The sequence below is a fragment of the Gossypium arboreum genome, chromosome 9 (genome assembly GCF_025698485.1).
Source record: "Gossypium arboreum isolate Shixiya-1 chromosome 9, ASM2569848v2, whole genome shotgun sequence".
In the NCBI taxonomy this organism is placed as follows: Eukaryota; Viridiplantae; Streptophyta; class Magnoliopsida; order Malvales; family Malvaceae; genus Gossypium; species Gossypium arboreum.
This window is the reverse complement of record NC_069078.1, coordinates 2432950-2452241: the sequence shown is the minus strand read 5'-3', so window position 1 is coordinate 2452241 and position 19292 is coordinate 2432950. Positions and strand designations below refer to the sequence as shown.

Sequence of the window (19292 nt, the reverse complement as noted above, 5' to 3'; positions counted from 1 at the left end):
ACACATAGACTCCTATGCTTACTAACTCTGTTACTGTAAGATAGCATGACTTACATGCTTATCACTCTGTTTCTATATATGCATGCGATGACACATTGCATGAGACTTGGGATGATGTGAAAGAATGAAGTTTCTGACAATTTGATTATCTATATTATCTGGTGGTTTATCGACGTTTCTATTCTGGCAACTTGGCTGCAATATAATGACTTGACCACATGTCCACAGTTATCTATTGGTGTGATTTGGCTAGACGAGTTCTGATGGGGGAAGTCTATTTTGGTGTGTAGTAGAGTTGGGTAGGATGTTTTCTGATAAATCTGCATTCTGATCTGTTTTGAAAGATATTGCATCTACATAAACATACATCTTTTACGTAGTTCTGTTCAGTTCTGCTCTGTTTCGTTCTACTATGTTCTGTTATGTTCTATTCTACTATGTTTTGTTCAATTCTGCTCTGCTCTGTCCTATTCTGGTGGGTTTGTATTGTTCTGTTATATTAGTATGATGGCAACCTCCGTGAAACATTGGTTTGTTCCTTTCTAGTCTTATACTCGCTATTAAGTTCTTTATGTTGCTCTGATTAATATACTATGTTTTGTTAATTGTAATTGATGTTGCTTATCCATTGTCTTTTGGTTTATATTTGTGTGTTCAGCTAAGTCTTTGATTTAGGACCGGACGACATGTGGGAGCTCAGATTATTTTGTAATAATGTAAAAATACTTTTGGTCTTTTGGGTTTGTAGTGTGTTTCTGAGCTCGTCTTGGTTTTTGCTAAATTCATTAATAGTTGATAATTTTTAACGTGAAATTATAAAACCACTCAAGCTGATAAAATAGATTTTGATTTTCAACGTTAAACTCTGAAAAGATTTTCTACCACAAGTCAAATCAAGTTTTAAATGTTTTCTAGATAATTACTGAAATCAATTTTTGATGTGTTGATGTAACTCCTCCAGATTTGGTTTTAACTTTTATTCCGGGTTTGGGGTGTTATAGTTTTGCAAAAGCGGAATAAAAATATGAAGGTTTTCATTAAGTCCTGGCATTGATTATGAAAAGATATAATTTTTTTTTTGTGGTGGATGCAATAACCTTTAAATATATTATTAAACTAACAATTCATAAAAGATTTAATTTATGTCTAGTAGTTGTTGCTACAACCTTTTATGAATCACTATATAATAAAGTTTATATTAAAATATTTGAAGAATTTAGAATGCTAGAAACATATTGAAATTATCGAGAAATTGTTCATTTATATGAATTGAAATAATTGAACATATATGGTAAATTTGACTTCATCAATAGTAGTTGAAGGGGGATTATAAAATGATTCAAAATATCTGTTTATATTTTTATAAAAGAATAATGATTAAAATTTGTTATGATTATCATTGAAACTCCTAAAGATATCAAAATATATTTCTCCAAATTTTCCTTCACTCGTGACTTTCAAAAAATGGTGATATAAATGCTTAGCAAATAATTTCAATTGGTCATTTGAAAAACTAGTATTCAAGATTGAATACGTAGAATATGAGAAAGTATGTAATGTTTTCATGAGGGGGAGTAAATACGCGTTATACTCTTTTTCCCTTAATTGAGGTTTTGTCGCATTGGGTTTTCCTGGTAAGATTTTGAATGAGGCATCATATTATGCGTACTATAGATATGTGTACTCTTTTTCTTTCATTAGGAATTTTTTTTCCTACAAGGGATGTGATAAGTTTTGATGTATTTTAAATTTCAATAGTCATTAGAAGTAGATCTCTGTTTCATTTATACTTCATATGCCTATAAATAGAAACTTTGAACAAGCTTTGTAAATATTCCCATTGATCAATAAAATATGTTCTCTCCTTACTCTCCCATTCTCTTTATTATTTACTCTCTGTCTATTTATTTTATAACATAATTAACTTAAAATATGAATATCCACGTGACAAAAATTTAAATTATCCACGCCGCTTAGGAGCCTAAAATATTATAATATTATATATATAAATAATTAAGATTTTTATGAAATAAATGCAAGATTTTTAAGATTCAAAATTTTATTTTTATTTTTTTAAAAATAATTTTATTAGAAGAATCAAAACCACATTTGAAGTAATTAAGACATTTTTCCTTTTTTTTTAAGTGGTTGACATTTAATTTTAATAAATCTCTATAAATGCCGGTCATGGAGGGCAACAAGTCAATTAAAACTTCACTTTTTCTTCTCTGCCTTTCGATATTTCAACAAGGTTGTTGGTCCACAAAAAAGTATGATAATGAATTTTATTATTATATTTATTTCTTATAATATAAAATATTAATTTATCTAAAATAACTTTAAAATATGGGTAAATTGCACTAATAATCATTCAACTATTACTACATTTCATTTTTGGTCTCTTGTCTTCTTCTTTTTCTGTCATTAAAGAGCTTACAGTTACATTTTTTAAATTTGACGTGATAATAATTTTAACTCTAAATTTTTATATAATATGTCAATTTTAAAATTTATCACAGTTAAATAGCAGATGAAAAAAACACAATATTTACACAAAAATTAAATCTAATTAATTTGATAGATTAGGAATACAAAAAATAAGAGATAATTGAAGTAAAATAGAACACAAAAACATAGGAATTGGACATATTGCATGTTTTAAAACCCAAGTTGACAAATGTTGCTCAATTGTCATTATTGTAATTAATTGGATTCATGTATTTGACACGTTTATGCATCCATTTTATGTTATAAAATATGCTAGTGACCTAATTTTCTCTTGAGTAGAAAACTTTATAATGCTTACTGCTTTATGACATGACATGACACGACATCACATCACATCCCATGAATTTTTGTATTTTTTTATATGTTAACTAGTACAAATTTTTAATGATTTATTCGATTTTTTAATTTCATCTTTCGATCAAAATTTAACTATATGATTAATATTATTAGAAGAGGATTAAATCGGATAAATTAAAAAGGTAGAATTGATTGATTTGAAAATGGTTAGAAGTTGGTAAAATTTAAAATTGAAACAAAAATCACAATTGAACCAATTTAATAAACTTTTTATTTTTAAATTCTTTTAGATTTTTATATTGTTGTCGGACAGATCTAACTAGTTGACTTAGTAATCAATGGTTTAATTTGTTCAATCATCGATCCAGTTATTAAAATACTAAATGTGACACTCTGAAATTATACCACCTATCACTTAAAATATATATATATTAATTTTCAAGCACTGTTGTTGCATCATCAAATTTTTATATTTTTTAAGTTTTGGTGACCAAAATAAACCTAGCTGTCAAGTTCAAAAGCCCCAAAAAATAAATGTACCAAAGTAAATTAAATTGTCAATTTCAAGGGTCAAAATTTATATTATCCCTTATTATAATAGTTGATACTTAAAACTACTCATAATCCCTTCAGTTTTCCTACTCAGACAATAATGTCAATACCAACCGAACTAAAACTCAATTGATTGTGTAAAATTTTATTTTTATATTTAACTTTTAATTATTAATTATTGAATTTAGATTATTAACTAAATTTAAACACGTAACCATTAAATAAATTATTGTAATATTATTCATATTTTTAAATATCTATTCCAATTGTAAAAGAAAGAAAGAAAAAGCATTTATTGATATTTTAAAAGAAAATTTGCAATTGAATAATTGGTGCAATTTTTCTTCATTTTAATAAAAGTAATAATTATTTGTATAATTTTGAAATTAATCCTCTATTTTATGTAAATTTAGAATTTAATCATTATACTTTGTAATTAAATGATTGTCAAAAGAAATTAATAATTAACAATTTATCTAAAAAATAATAAAATCAATAGTTTAACAATTTATATATAATAACTAATAAATTCATTTATTTGCCCATAATTAAATTAATTTCTCGGTTTTTGTGAATTATGAGAATAAATTCTAACAAATTAAAATCAAGGGATTAACTTCTTAATTTTTGTAAAATAGAGAGATTAAATTCAAAATTAGACCATTTCTTTTTGAATAAATTTGCAAACATATTTGTCGTTCGAACATGTTGGAAAATATAGGCATCACATATATATAATAAGAGTAATTACGTGTTATTATTTACTATTATGATAGGTTAGCCCAAATTAAAAGTGATCTAATTTGGTTAAGGTTTATCGGGCTTTAATTATTAAATAAAGTATGTGTTAAATATACGTAGATACTCTATTAATTAAGTTTTAATTAATGAAAGGCTAATTAAGAATTAGGATTAATGTGCTAAAGTTATATATATTAGGGATATGCTCCTAAATTACATACAAGCAAACTTTTCTAATATCGCATCTTTAGAAAGGGGAGCCACCTTCTGTGTGTTAATTTAGAAGATCAAAAAATCAATGAATTTAGGAACGTTTTCATAACTAGTTTTCTTCATGATTTAATCTTGATGATTTGACACGATAAATCCTCGTCTACCCATAATTTTTCTCTAACCTATAAATAAGAAGATAATGTAGTTCAACACACTCAAACTCGAGTCTTTCTATATTGACAATAATACTCGTGCCATTATTATTATAGAAGAAGTAAGAAGATTATAATAATATATTATTATTGCTGTTATAATAATTACATTGACTAATAAAATTCTTAAACCAAAATTAAATTTGGAATAAAAACAGTAATTAATTCATCGTGAAAGCCTATGTAGCATAACCAAATTTTTATTTTAAAATGTCATTTTCAATTCTCCTCTTTAGACTTTCACTCAAGGATGAAGATAACACGAAACTCTCAGAAGAACCAACCAATCTCTACAATAATAATAATAATAATGATGCAAAAAAAAAGAAGAAAAATACAATCTTGATATATATAAAGTGAAAAACAGGTGGAAAAGAAAGAAGACAGAGGAAAAAACAATGGCAGCAGAGCAAGGAAAAAGATCAAAGCTATCAGCTCCAACATATCCCACAATAACTTTACCACCAAGACCACCCATCGATGGCTTATTTCAATCAGGTTCTGGGTTAAGTCCAGGACCTATGACACTGGTTTCAGCTTTTTTCTCAGACCCTGACTCAACAAATAGGTCTTTTTCTCAGCTTTTAGCTGGTGCCATGGCTTCACCTGGAGCTAAACTGCCTTACAATCCCATGGATGATTCATTTATGGAAGTGGGTTTTGAAAATGGAGGTGAAAAAAATTCTGGGTTTAAACAAAATAGACCTTTGAATTTGGGTGTTGGTAATTCTCCTTGGTTCACTGTGCCTCCTGGGTTAAGCCCTTCTGGTTTGCTTAACTCTCCTGGTCTCTTTTGCTTATCTCCTCAGGTAATTTGACTTCTTTCTCTTTTTCTTATTCTTTTTTTTTTTTTGAAGTTGACTTAATTTTTTGATGTTTTAATGATGGGTTTTTCTTTTTTCTTTTGTGTGTTAATAGAAATTAAGGTAAATGATTTGGGTTTTTTTGTAGTATCTTGGAATTTCTATGCAGTTTTTAGCTAAATGATTAAGATAATTGATTTGGGTATTTATAGTAACTTGGATTTCAATGCAAATTTTGTTGTTTTTTAGCATCTAATGATTAAAGGATTGCTTAAGATTATGCTCTTTCAATCATATGTTGCTTTTGTTTTTCATTTTATGAACATGAGTATGAGACATATCACTTTCAAATGATGGTTCAAAAACACGAAAAAGCTTTTGAAAAGTTCATTATATTCATGTCGGATATATACTCGTATCGAGTTCGATTAACATGGGGATAATAATACTGAATCTTAAATTCCTTCATTGAGAACTTGTTTGGATTGATTACCATTCCATGTTTATGGTCTAAATCCGGATTTGAATTATGAGCCTTTAGATGTTTGGATTGAAACTCCTTTTGATGATGATCGGTTAATTGAACTTCCATTCGATAATTTGTGTAGAGTCCTTTCGGAATATCGCACCAGCAAGCATTGGCACAGGTTACGGCTCAAGCTGCTCTAGTGCAATCTCATGTGCATGCGCAACCGGAATATCAAACTTTGTCTGCTGCAGGTTCTTTGGAACCATCGATCCCTCCTTCATCTGGCAATCCTGAAGAAACTTCGCAGCAGATGCTTTCTTCAGACCCTCAAAGTTCTGCAATGGAATACTTGGAAGCTTCTCAATTCGATAAAAAAAGTCAGCCTTGTGTTGCTGTCGATAAACCGACCGAGGATGGTTACAACTGGCGTAAGTATGGACAGAAGCAAATTAAAGGTTGTGAGTATCCGCGGAGCTACTATAAATGTACACATCCGAGTTGCCCTGTCAAAAAGATAGTCGAGCGTTCTGCCGAGGGCCTAATAACCGAAATTATATACAAAAGCACACATAATCATGAAAAGCCTCCACCAAATAAACAACCGAAGGGTGGAAGTGATGGAAACACAAATTCACAGGGTAATCCGGAACTAGGTTCTCTGGCTGTAGCTGGAAATTCGAACAACTTAAGTGAAGGGAAAAATCATGAATCAACTCAAGCGGTGGAATTACCTGGATTTAGTGATTGTGAGGAAGGATGTGATGAAGAGAGTCGAGAAGAAAGAGATGATGATGAACCAAATCCAAAAAGAAGGCAAGTTTTGAATCAATTTGTAATTGGTATCGAAAATTTATAGCTCTTCAATCTGAGAGTGTTTTGGTTTTTTGGCTGCAGGAATAGCACAGGGGAAGCTGCAGTAGTGTTGTCACACAAGGCTGTCGCGGATGCAAAAATTATCGTGCAAACAAGAAGTGAAGTTGACCTTTTAGATGATGGCTATCGGTGGCGCAAATACGGGCAGAAAGTTGTCAAAGGGAACCCTCATCCAAGGTACTACAGACTATAATTATGTATATATTTATTTGTCTATGATTTCAATAATCACTTAACAGCTTGAACTCCGGTGCTGAACACATTTTCTCCTGACAAACTGAAAACAGCGTTTTATCTGTAATGTCAAACACTTGAACCATTTGAAGGAAAACTAAATCTTACACATAATGATCTGGTCGAGTTAATTCGATAGGCTCTGCTGGGATCTTCTTTGTTGTCCTTCCAGTTATATTTGTTTTGCCTTCAAGCTGCTGTATTCGTAATCGCAAGTTGTTTCCCGTCCTTTCGGGATTGTTTCTGATGCATTTGAGTTATTCCAACAGGAGCTATTACAAATGCACGAGTGCAGGATGCAATGTTCGGAAGCATGTGGAAAGAGCTTCGTCCGATCCCAAAGCTGTCATAACAACATACGAGGGAAAACACAATCACGATGTCCCAGCGGCCAGAAACAGTAGCCACAACACAGTTAACAACAGTTTGCCTCAACCGAAACATCAACACGATGCAGTGGCCGAGAAACATTCTTTGCTTCAAGAGATTGATTTCAGAAATGTCCAGGGCCCAGCAGTTTTAAGGCTAAAAGAGGAGCAAATAAGAGTGTAAACTTCTGTGTTGAAACCTGTAGAATAACCGGGATTTCGGCTGCCGATTGCAGCAGACTAACCCGCGTATGAAATGAATATGTATTTCCACAACCAAAAAAAGGGGGTCAAACAGACATGAAAGACAAATCAAATGAACTGCTAATTAACTACACAGTTTTGTATGTTGGAATTCATAAATTATGTTGTAAAATATACGTTGTGTTTTTGTTTAGTAGAAGAATAGAAAAAAAGGAGTTGCAGATGTTAGAGATTTGAAATATGTATTCGTGGAAAGCTTCTGGGTTTTGTTGCTGTCCGCATTTGGCCAGATTTTCTTGACAGTTCCATGGCAACAAATCTACTTAGAGAAACTAAAAATATTAAACTCGAAAAATGGGTTTAGGCTTTGAACATTTAAGGTTGAGTTTAAGGTTGAGTTTGGTCTGGTCTAACCTGTTTTTCTATGTCTAATATATTATCTTATGTTATTTTTATATATTATTTATAGTAATATATAATATTGTAATGTAAACATTAAAAAATTATTGAAATTTGTATAAATTTTTATCAAAAATCTAAAAATAATACGGATTAATCAAAAATAAAATTGGATTAGAAATTTATAAATATGAATAAACTTCAATAAAATTTTAAGATTATATTTTGAATCAAATCAAATTTAGACAAATATAAAATATATTATATCATATTTAAACTTAACCTAAACCCGAGACCAACCGTGTGATCCGAGTTAAGCAAATCAGGCTTACCAAGTCGTAAAGGTGACTTGTGCTTTGCACAAGACTAGTCTAACTTATCCTCCTTTCACCTTTTCTTTTCTTGCTTTATTCAGTTCTTTCTACTACTTAAACCTTACTTTGATATAAATACAATTTGTTATGTACGTAACTCCATTTTTTATAAATTGAAAAAAAAAGTATTATTTTTTGATTTAATAATTTTGAAAGTTATAGATAATGGTAAGAATTGTAAAAAAGTCGGGTAAGAGGATGTGTGTTCGATTGCGTTGAAGCGTGTTATCCTCTTATTTATAGATTAGGAGAGATTATGAATAGTTTTAGGTATTATATCAAAAGTACCGTTGTAAATCAAATCAAATCAAATTAATTTTTATTTTATTTAATTTATAAGTAATTTTAATTCTTGATGACGATATAAAATTGAGAAAATAAATTAAAATTTATATATATAATTATTTTTAAAAAATATTATTATTTAAGATTTATTGAATTTTTATTTATTTTAAGAATATTTATATAAAAAGGACTTTGAAACTTTAATAAAGAATGAACAAAAGTCATTTGTCGTCAAAATAAGTTAAAAGCCTAAAATTAATATGGAAAATTGAGAATCGAACTGAATTATCATAGACAACTTTAAAAAACCCAGTAACCTCAATAAAAACAAATGACTTAAGCTCGAATACAGTTAAGTTTGAGCTCTATTAAATTTGTTTACTAATCTTTATACTTAAACAAACTCAAGCTCAGCTTGATAATTAAATTTAGGGTTAATAACATATATTAAGGATAATAATGTAATTTAATACTATAAAATATAAAAATATCAATAAGGCTTGCGAATCATTTGAGTCAAATATTATTAAGCTCAAGCTTGATTTGATAATTACTGAATCGAGTTTAATAAATTTTTTTCGAGTCAAACTCAAATAGATTATGAGTACCAGTATTTTATTTACACTCCTAAATGATATTAAAAAACCTAATCATAATAATTTACGCACGATAAAACTCGAATATTTAGGTTTGAACATGTATTTAAATACTAAAAGAGTGATAGTTTCTTTAGAATGAAGCATGGACCCATTAAAAGATGCAACAACAAATGCTTGATAATCAAAGCTTTAACCTAAACCCTTTAGGATGACTTCAATAATAATAATAAAATCACCACTTAATCCTCTTAAATGATTAAAATATCAATGAATCAATCATGAAATTTTAATTAAAATCTAAACCCACATTTGTTAAGAGGAAAAGTGGAATTGTTGGCCTACAACATCAGTTCCAAGCAGATACACTTCACTATTCACACAACTCAATCAAAAGTTGCAATTTATTCTTTTTATAAAGAATTTGAAGTACAAATATCGAGGTTTGAATTTAATTTGGTAAAATATCTCTTTAGTCCCTCTTAATTCTAATATATAGTAAATTAATCCTTCTAAAAAAAACTAGAGCAATATAATTCATTGTCAATTTTGAAAATGAACTTTTGAGGAGTCAATTTTACAGTATTTTGATTGGTATAATAACAATTTTAACCCTCAAAATGTAAATATTTTCTCTATCTCTCTATATATTTGAAGCTAAAGTTGTTGCTATATATTCTTTTGAACTTTTAAATTTGTATGCATTTTTAAAAAAATTGGAACCAAATTGACGGAATATGTAAACACTAAAGATTTAATTTGTTATTATATGAATCAAAACTATGTACAATCGATGAAAAACATTAATTATCGTGATTAATTATACTTAACTGCTCATTCTCGAAATTAACTGTAATTAAATTGTTTGAATTTTTTAAAGAAGCCAATTTTACTCAATCGTAAAATTGAGAGGGACTAGATAGGATTTTTCCAATTTAAATTTGGAGTATTATTATGTACATTAGTAGTAAAACTAAAAAAATATATATTAGTTTTAAATTTTAATATAATTTAAAAACATTTTGTAATTTGTAGATTTTTTAAAATTTCAATGGCAATATAAAGAATAATTATACTTTCTTTACTAAAAAAATAGACAAATTGGTCCTTGTACATTAGACTAAAAAGCAGAATTGCTCATTTCTATTAAGAATTACATCTATTTGTATTGTTAAAAACTGACGTAACTGACAAAATAACCAAACAATGACTTGTGTCGTACATGTGTACCTTATGCTAATAAAGTACATGATTAGTTAGTAACAGCAGGAATGGATAGGATTTTTAACAAAAGGATCAATTTGATATTTGATTTAACGTATATTGACTAATATACCTATTTTTTTAGTAGAGGAGGCAAAATGCAATTCAACCCCTAGTACAAAGGCCTCGATAGTACTTATACCACTACCAAGAACGAATGATAATGATTGGGCAAAAATTTTTAAACTGAAAAAGTAGGAGAATTAGATTTTTTTTAAAAAATTTAAAATAGAGAGATTAAATCTCAAATTTTGTAAAAGTACAAGGACTAATATGAAATTTTAACCAATCTAACAGCCCAACTTTTAAATATTAAATACACGTAAATACTCCCATGATGGTTTGATAAACCAAATCAACAAACAGAAAACAAATAATGATAATATAACAGACAAAAAAACAAAACCAGAAAACAAGTAATGTTTTTTTTTTTTTGTAGCTTTTGCAAAAACAAGAAAACCTGTAAATTCTATTATGGACCCACGAATCTCTCTCTCGTTTTTCTTTCCTTTTTTTCTTTGGTAATTCTTACGTTCCCTCCGCAGATCTCGCAACCAAACACCAAGACAGAGAAGAAAAAAAAAAAAACAGAACAATATCTGTTTTTTCTTTCTTTCTGTTTCTTTTCTCCCCTCTGTTTTTCTTCTTGGTAACTCTGTTTTGTTTTATTTCTCTTTCATTTTTTTCCCCAGATTAAAATGGTGCAACTTTTGTTCTAATGTGGGAATGATTTACCATTTTTGACCCAGACCTGTTTTGCTTGATCTGGGTCAATCTTGGTTTTTTTTTCGAGCTGAACAAATGGGTTGTATTACCTCCAAACATGGCGGTGGTAGACCGGTGACAGATTCCCCTGTTCCAGTGGTTCGTAAAAACGGCCATGGTTTTACATTATCATCTTCATCATCGAAACATCAATCTGGGAGATTAGAGGTTGATAAAGATGATGAGAAATTGGATGAAAATGGTAAAATTATTAACCCAAAGAAAAGCAGAGATTTGAGGAAATCTAAAAGGGATGGTTCAGGGAGAAAGAGCGGTTCTTTTAGCTTAAAGCTTGGCTTTTCTCAAAGGTTTGTGGAGGCTGAACAAGTCGCCGCCGGTTGGCCTGCTTGGCTTAGCTCTGCCGCTGGTGAAGCCGTTCACGGTTGGGTTCCTTTGCAGGCTGATGCTTTTGAGAAACTCGACAAGGTTTTTAATATTTCTCAAATTTCAATATATTCAAAATGGCTGTCAAATTATGATAGAATTATCCAAAATATGATTGCATGAACCGACTAAACTAAATTCCGGGTTCGGTTTCTCTTTCAAGATAGCCATTTGCTTAGCTTGAGAGTACAAACACTTCATTTCCCTTTTAATGTTCATGCAGATCGGACAAGGCACGTACAGTAGCGTGTTCAAAGCACGCGAAGTCGAAACCGGAAGGTTGGTTGCTTTGAAGAAGGTGCGGTTCGATAACTTTCAACCCGAAAGCATTCGGTTTATGGCTCGAGAAATAACGATCCTACGTAGGCTGAACCATCCTAATGTCATGAAATTAGAAGGGGTGATCACATCAAGGTTTTCAAGTACTATATACCTTGTATTTGAGTACATGGAACATGATCTTGCTGGTTTATCATCTTGTCCTGATATCAACTTCACTGAGGCTCAGGTATGTTTCTGCAACTTGTAGCTGTAACATAACCTCTATACGAATAACGAAGGACTCAAATAGGATCCATTAACATCGAGCTTGATTACTAGAATGTTTAAGAAGTTCAGTTTAGATTTCCCATTATTGTGTAGGTGAAATGCTATATGAAGCAGCTATTAATGGGGTTAGAGCATTGCCATTTGCGAGGTGTAATGCATAGAGACATCAAAGCATCCAACATATTGGTGAACAATCAAGGAATTTTGAAGTTAGGGGATTTCGGATTAGCAAACATCTTAACTTCAAAGAACAAAAACCAGTTAACTAGCCGAGTCGTCACTCTCTGGTATCGCCCACCCGAGCTTTTGATGGGATCTACAAGTTATGAAGTCTCGGTGGATTTATGGAGTGTTGGTTGTGTTTTTGCTGAAGTTCTTATGGGGAAACCTATTCTTAAAGGCAGAACTGAGGTGAATTTTTCTCTAGTGTTCGTGTTTAGGACTTGGATATGGATTTCACTAATGCATAAGTCCGAGTAATGAACCATTTTTTTATTGTTTTGCAGGTTGAACAACTGCATAAAATCTTCAAACTATGTGGTTCACCACCAGATGAGTACTGGAAAAAACTAAAGCTTCCTCATTCAACCATGTTTAAACCCCAACATCCTTACGAAAGTTGTCTCCAACAAAGGTGTAAAGACATCCCTTCAACTGCATTGAACTTGTTGGAAATCCTTCTTTCTGTTGAACCCCATAAGCGTGGAACTGCATCTTCATCTCTCATGTCCAAGGTAAACCTCCATTAATGGATTCCACTTTCGGTTTCTTGTAATGTTCTATCACCTGTTTTTAACTTCTCTATCTTTCAGTATTTCCATACGAAACCCTTCCCTTGCGACCCTTCAAGCTTGCCCAAGTATTCGCCTAATAAAGAAATCGATGCCAAACAGCGAGATGATTTGCGAAGGTGAATAAAGTTCTAATGCATGATTTTGTTTCATTGTGTATCAGTTTTTTATTGTTCATCAAAATTTCAGGAAGAAGTTAGGAGGAGTTCGAGATCCAGGAGTGACAAGAAAAACAAGAAGACCACGTAAAACATTGCAGGAAGCTAACAATTTCAATAAAACAATAACGAAGGAGGTCTCTGCAATTCTCAACACTGACGTTGGTTCAGTCAGGCATTAGCACAAACACCTAATGCTCATCCATTTTGTATATGCAGGACCTACGGGATAATGCTCGATTCGGTGGCAAAAACCAGGGAATTACTGCAAATAATCCGAAACCCAAGGATGGAATTGTTCATCTGAATCAACCGGCGTTCGATACAATGTCGGAGACATCTCAATTGACAACGATGTCACAAGGCGATATTGTCACCGCTCCGCCACCGGTAATCACTGGATCCAACAGCTTTTCATGGGCGAAGAAACGGAAAGATGCGAAATCTACGCTTTCTTATAACCAACCTAGTTCGATCAGTCAAATCAGTGATCAAGATTCATCGAGCTTCATCTTCTCAAACACGAACAACATTTTCAATTCATCTACACAAGAGAACCAAAATATTTCTGAAGGTGTTCATACTGATTCTAGGAAGCTCAAAGCCTCAAACGGATCGGAAAAGCTTGATTTTTCTGGTTTAATTGATCAACAAGCACAAAACAAGTTTGAGAAATCAGATTTCTTTGACGCCATTGATGGGTTTCGTCATGAAGAAATGATGACTAAACACAATAACAAGGTAAAGATTCAATTTCAACAATCATCCATAATTCTCATTGATGAACATATTGTTTTGATCTTTTTGAGATTAATTAATCTGGGTTTTTGATCATCAGTTGAAAGTTGGGTGTTCGGGACCATTAGTCTTTGAATCCAATCAAGTTGATGAACTCCTACAAAGGAATGAAAACCATATCCGGTTAGCAGTTCGAAGAACAAGATTTGATAAAGGTAATTTAGGGCATAATACGATACATTTGTTTTCGTAAACTATTTCGTTTTAATGCGAGCTTATCCGTTAAGCTGAATTCAAATACTATTATATTTGGCTTAAAATAAATTAGTTTAAATTTAATTTTATTATTACGATATTGAGCTCGTGTTCGAATAACTTGAGTTATCAAGTAATATGATTTCGGGGATAAAAATATTAAAAGTTGAAGCGTTTTACCCCTCTACTTAAAAATAGATAAATTAGTCTTAACATGTTAGATAAAAAAGTAAATTACTCATTTTGTTAAAAATTTACCCATTTCTGTGGTTAAAATTGGTTTATGACATTTTAATTATTTTATTAACCATGCCAGTTTTTAAGAATAGAAATGATTTATTTACTCTCTGATTTAATTTATTTTTTTTAAGGAAATGAAGCAAAATGCAATTAAACTCTTATATAAAGACAGATATTTTTATCAAATTTAGATATTATAATATTAGAACATGTAATACATTTAAATATGAGTCAAAGCCGAGTAATTTTGATTTTTTATCTCGATTCAAAGTTAAATTTTTTACAAGTAATTTGAAAATGAAACTCAACCTAACATGAAATTTTTTGGTTTTGGCAGAGAAATGAAGCAAAGGAGTTACCTTTTTCTTTCATGGGAAAAGCTTTAGGCATAGAGAGCAAGAAGAGGTTTGAAGTTTGAAGCAAGCAAAGCTTGAATTTAATGATGATATTGCCATTTGACTTATTTTATATGCCAAAAATTCAATTGTATAAAGAAAAAAAGAAAAAAAAAGAAAAAAAGAAAAGAGATTGTATATTCAATATTGAGCTATGATTTTATAAAATTGAATCCCTTCAAATGACCAACAAATTTTGATCTTGATGTGATGATTTGGAATCTGTAATGCAAATTTTAATTGTCAAGGAAAAATTAAATTAATTTCAATCTAAGGGTAATCATTATTGGGTAAATTATTTTAAGTCCTTAAGCTTAAAGTCAAAAAATAAAATTTGGATTATTTAATTTGAGCCCCCTAACATGTTCTCAAATTAAAAAAAAAATTGTCGACAAAAGTGACACGCTACACCATTTAAGTGGGTCATATGTTCTACCGCGTAAGAAATTAACACCGTTAGAGGAAAGTATATGTGAATAAAAGTTCACGTATCACATTAAACAAATTGAAAGTATAAGTACCATATTAAAATTTTGTTAAAGTGTATGGAGATTTTATGTCATTATCTCTTATTTATGTTAATTATTTAAAACGTATATAAAAATTAAATTAAATTATATTTTATGTTTCATTATGTTAAATTATTTAAATATCATTTGTCATTATGTTTTATTAATTTTACAAATAACTTATATTAATTATTTAAAAAATTTAAAATTTATATTTTATTTATTAAAATTAATTAAAATTTTACTTTCAAATATCATCTTTAAAATGATAATTTTAAATCAACACCAATGCGAAACAAATAAAATTAATAAACTCCACCTTTTTACAACATATTTAAAAACATTTTTCTAAAATTACTATTAACCACGTTAACAATGAAAAAATTAACCGCAAGTTAATTTTAGTATCATATAAGTGAAACTGTAATCATGTAAGTTATTTTCGAAAATTTTACCGCGAGCTCAAGCTCACATCAAAATTTTAATACAACTTTTAAAAATTTTGGATATTGATACAAGTTAGAATATTTTATAGGTAAATTTTTTTATTTTTATTTTAAATATTAATTCCATTATAAATTTTATTATATCTATTTTTTAATAAAATATTTAAAACTATTTATAAGTCCTTCTCTACTCTTAAATTAATAAATTAAATTAATAAAATAATATATTTTATATACTTAAATTTATATTCTTTTACACTAATAATAATACATATAACAATACGCTAAGTCAAAACTACTACTTTCAATATCATGGAAGCGAAATTTTGAATGTAGAAAAAAAACTATGCTCCCTTGAGAGAAAATAAAATGGACGCCTCGTCTCTGCGCTTTCAATTGAAATCTCAGCTTAGCCAACCCCAATGTCCATCCCTTGTAAACCCCCCTCCTGGTTTTCAACAAGAAGACTCTTTGAACAAAATCTCCAAGACCTCCACAACTACACCAACTTAAGCCATATTAAACAACTTCAAGCCCAAATAATCAAACAAAATCTTCACCAACACCTCTCCATTGCTCCCAAGTTAATCTCCGCTTTTTCGCGTTGCCGCCAAATAACCTTAGCTCTTAACGTCTTTAACCAAATTCAAAACCCTAATGTTCATTTGTATAACACTTTGATTAGAGCCTATGTACAAAACTCACAGCCCACCCAAGCTTTTTCTTTTTTCTTTGAAATGCAGTGGAATGGGATTCTGGCCAATACCCTCACCTACCCTTTTCTTTTAAAAGCTTGTAATCGTTTACAAATGATGGAAATGATTCATACCCAGATCGAAAAGAATGGTTTTTTGGGTGATATTTTTGTACCCAATGCTCTTATTGATAATTATTCAAGGTTTGGAGGTTTGGGTATTAAAGCAGCTTTGAGGTTGTTTACGGTGATGGAACATAGAGATGTTGTTTCTTGGAATTCTATGATTGGAGGGTTGACGAAAGTTGGAGAGTTGAGGGAAGCTAGGAAGTTGTTCGATGAAATGCCTGAGAAAAGTATGATTACTTGGAATACGGTCTTGAATGGTTATGTTAAAGCAGGAGAAATGGAGGAAGCTTTTCAATTGTTTGAAAGTATGCCTCAAAGGAATATTGTTTCATGGTCAACGTTGGTGATGGGTTATAGTAAGGCTGGTGATATGGATATGGCTAGAGTATTGTTCGATAAGATGCCGGTTAAGACATTGGTTCCTTGGACTATAATTATCTCAGGATATGTCGAAAAGGGGTTCACAAAGGAAGCCATCGAGTTGTATGATCGAATGGAGCGAAATGGGTTCAAGTTGGATGATGCCACCGTTATTAGCATATTGGCTGCTTGTGCCGAGTCTGGTTCGCTAGCAATGGGTTTAAAAGTTCATGATTCAATAGAGAGGCTTCAGTTTCGATGTAGTGTGGCGGTGTGTAACACATTAGTTAATATGTATGCAAAGTGTGGTAGTCTCGACAAGGCATGGAGTGTCTTCAATGGAATGTCGAAAAGAGATGTTGTTTCGTGGAATGTTATGCTACAGGGGTTTGCTATGCATGGCCATGGCAGGGAAGCACTTTGTGTTTTTGAAAGAATGAAGAAGGAAGGATTTAAGCCGGATAGAGTTACATTTATTGGCGTCTTGTGTGCTTGTTCTCATGCAGGCTTTATCGACGATGGCATACAATGCTTTTACGCAATGGAAAAGGATTATGGAATTGTTCCTGAAATTGAGCATTACGGTTGCATGATCGACCTTTTAGGCCGTGGAGAGCGTTTGAAGGAAGCTTTTATGCTTGTAAATACCATGCCTTTCGAACCGAATGCTGTTATTTGGGGTACCCTTTTGGGGGCATGTCGATTACATGGTGCTACGGAACTTGCTGAGAAAGTGCTCGATCACTTTAAATTGGATCGTACGGATCCCGGAAATTATTCCATGTTATCTAATATATTTGCTGCGGCAGGAGATTGGGATGGTGTTGCAACGGTAAGGCTTCAGATGAAGAGCGTAGGGGTCCAAAAACCATCAGGAGCAAGCTCAATTGAAATAGACAATGAAGTCCATGAGTTCACCGTGTTTGATAGATCACATCCTAATTTTGATAGCATATATGGAATGGTTCACAGGTTGGCTCAGGACCTTAAGCGAGTTGCACATCCCAAAGATGCAACCTTACCGGTAGAAGTTGGTGAGCTAGTGATTTAGATAGATGCACTTTTACAAGCTAGGTTATTCAGACTTGGATTCGAGTGTAAGTATTAGATATTGAAGGTTTATATTCGGTGAGTTCGAGTTTTTATATAAAAAACCGAATAAATTGATTAAGCCAACAAAACCAAATAAATTGTACTGAATTTAACCCTAAAATTGAATAAATTTCTTTGGTTTGGTTCAATCGGTTCTTTCAATTTTTGGCTTCTTCTTTTTCTTTTTTCTTTTTTTCTTTTAAGATTTATTTACTTATAAAAAATTTATTTTAATTTATAAATTAGAAAATAAAAAAAAATATTTTTTTATAATTATTCCCAAATTATTTATATTATAGGTTCTTTAGTAAGGGTATAATCTAGTCAAGCCAAGCTCGAATAGTACCAAGCTCAAACTCAACTTGAAATTCGAATATTGATACTTGGCTCGAACTCGATCGAACATTTATTTTTAAGCTTAAAGTCAAACTCGAGCTAGAGCTCGACTTAGTAATTAAGAATAGGGCTAATAACATATATTAAGAGCAATAACATAATTTAATAATATAAAAATATAAAAAGTTAGATAAGGCTCACGAGTCTTTCGAGTCAAATATTACTAAACTCGAATATGGCTCGATTGATATCTCGAGCTACTTGAGTTCAACTTGATAATAATCGAATTGAATTCAATTTTTTTTCAAGTCGAACTCATATAACTTGCAAATACTAATATCTCATTTACACCCTATTCTATACCGATATAGGATTACAATACTAACATTTGCAAACACCGATATAGGCATAAATAATATATGAATTTATATTATGCTTGGAGTACTTGTACTCAATAAATTCAATAATAGTTCAAATACTTAGGCATAATCACGGTAACTTGCAAACACTAATATCCCATATCCATTTACATTTGTATTTTTTCTTTACAAAGACAAGAAACAATTTAAGGCCAAGAAAATCTAACAAAAGATAAGCAGTCTTAGTCCAATGGAAAGCCTTGTTCTTATTAGCACTCACCAACTTGCAACATTTAAGTTCTGAAAATCAGGAGTATAGCTCGGAAGATAAGGATACGAGTAAAATAAAAATACTTATCCAGTTTCTCTTAATTTCGATATTGAATAAATTAGTCTCTTTCAAAAAAATTAAAATAATTTAATCTCTGTCAATTTTGAAAATGAGTGGATAAATCCATACATAAATTTAGCTCAAAATTACACACAATTGATCAGAAATGTTAGCATTGAACAAATGATTGGATAGAGTGGGAATGAACTTGTGATAGAAATCCACTCTCAAGTCCAACTATAACTTGCTTGGTCTTATCCTTTGGGGACTTCACTTCCATTAGCCAAAGCAAAGAAGACAAAAACACAACACATGGAAGCTTGTTTCTTCTCATCAAAATCCTTCATTCAAACTGTTAGAATTAAGTGAC

General features: G+C 30.9%; 3 protein-coding genes across 3 annotated transcripts; all 3 read left to right on the top strand.

Annotated features, from left to right (window-relative positions):
• The first annotated feature begins 4748 nt into the window (after positions 1-4748).
• Positions 4749-7713, top strand: LOC108457426 (probable WRKY transcription factor 3). The gene is made up of 4 exons (XM_017756484.2): positions 4749-5332; positions 5935-6608; positions 6690-6845; positions 7172-7713. The coding sequence occupies exons 1-4, from the start codon at positions 4922-4924 to the stop codon at positions 7452-7454; spliced, it is 1524 nt and encodes a 507-aa protein (XP_017611973.1). The 5' UTR covers positions 4749-4921; the 3' UTR covers positions 7455-7713.
• Positions 7714-10824: 3111 nt separating this feature from the next.
• Positions 10825-14860, top strand: LOC108453994 (cyclin-dependent kinase C-2 C-like). The gene is made up of 9 exons (XM_017752268.2): positions 10825-11582; positions 11764-12048; positions 12183-12500; positions 12596-12823; positions 12902-12999; positions 13070-13175; positions 13258-13779; positions 13877-13991; positions 14609-14860. The coding sequence occupies exons 1-9, from the start codon at positions 11193-11195 to the stop codon at positions 14614-14616; spliced, it is 2070 nt and encodes a 689-aa protein (XP_017607757.2). The 5' UTR covers positions 10825-11192; the 3' UTR covers positions 14617-14860.
• Positions 14861-15882: 1022 nt separating this feature from the next.
• On the top strand, positions 15883-18045 carry LOC108453993 (pentatricopeptide repeat-containing protein At3g29230-like). Its single transcript, XM_017752267.2, has one exon. It carries the CDS (start codon positions 16044-16046, stop codon positions 17853-17855), a length of 1812 nt encoding a protein of 603 aa, XP_017607756.1. The 5' UTR covers positions 15883-16043; the 3' UTR covers positions 17856-18045.
• Positions 18046-19292: the final 1247 nt, after the last annotated feature.

Coding starts and splice junctions, on each gene's coding strand:
- LOC108453993 (XM_017752267.2), top strand. CDS start 16,044: ATGTCCATCCCTTGTAAACCCCCCTCCTGGTTTTCAACAAGAAGACTC.
- LOC108457426 (XM_017756484.2), top strand. CDS start 4,922: ATGGCAGCAGAGCAAGGAAAAAGATCAAAGCTATCAGCTCCAACATAT. Junction 5,333..5,934: donor TCTTTTGCTTATCTCCTCAG/GTAATTTGACTT, acceptor TAATTTGTGTAG/AGTCCTTTCGGAATATCGCA. Junction 6,609..6,689: donor GAACCAAATCCAAAAAGAAG/GCAAGTTTTGAA, acceptor TTTTGGCTGCAG/GAATAGCACAGGGGAAGCTG.
- LOC108453994 (XM_017752268.2), top strand. CDS start 11,193: ATGGGTTGTATTACCTCCAAACATGGCGGTGGTAGACCGGTGACAGAT. Junction 13,000..13,069: donor CAGCGAGATGATTTGCGAAG/GTGAATAAAGTT, acceptor TCAAAATTTCAG/GAAGAAGTTAGGAGGAGTTC. Junction 13,780..13,876: donor TGACTAAACACAATAACAAG/GTAAAGATTCAA, acceptor TTTGATCATCAG/TTGAAAGTTGGGTGTTCGGG.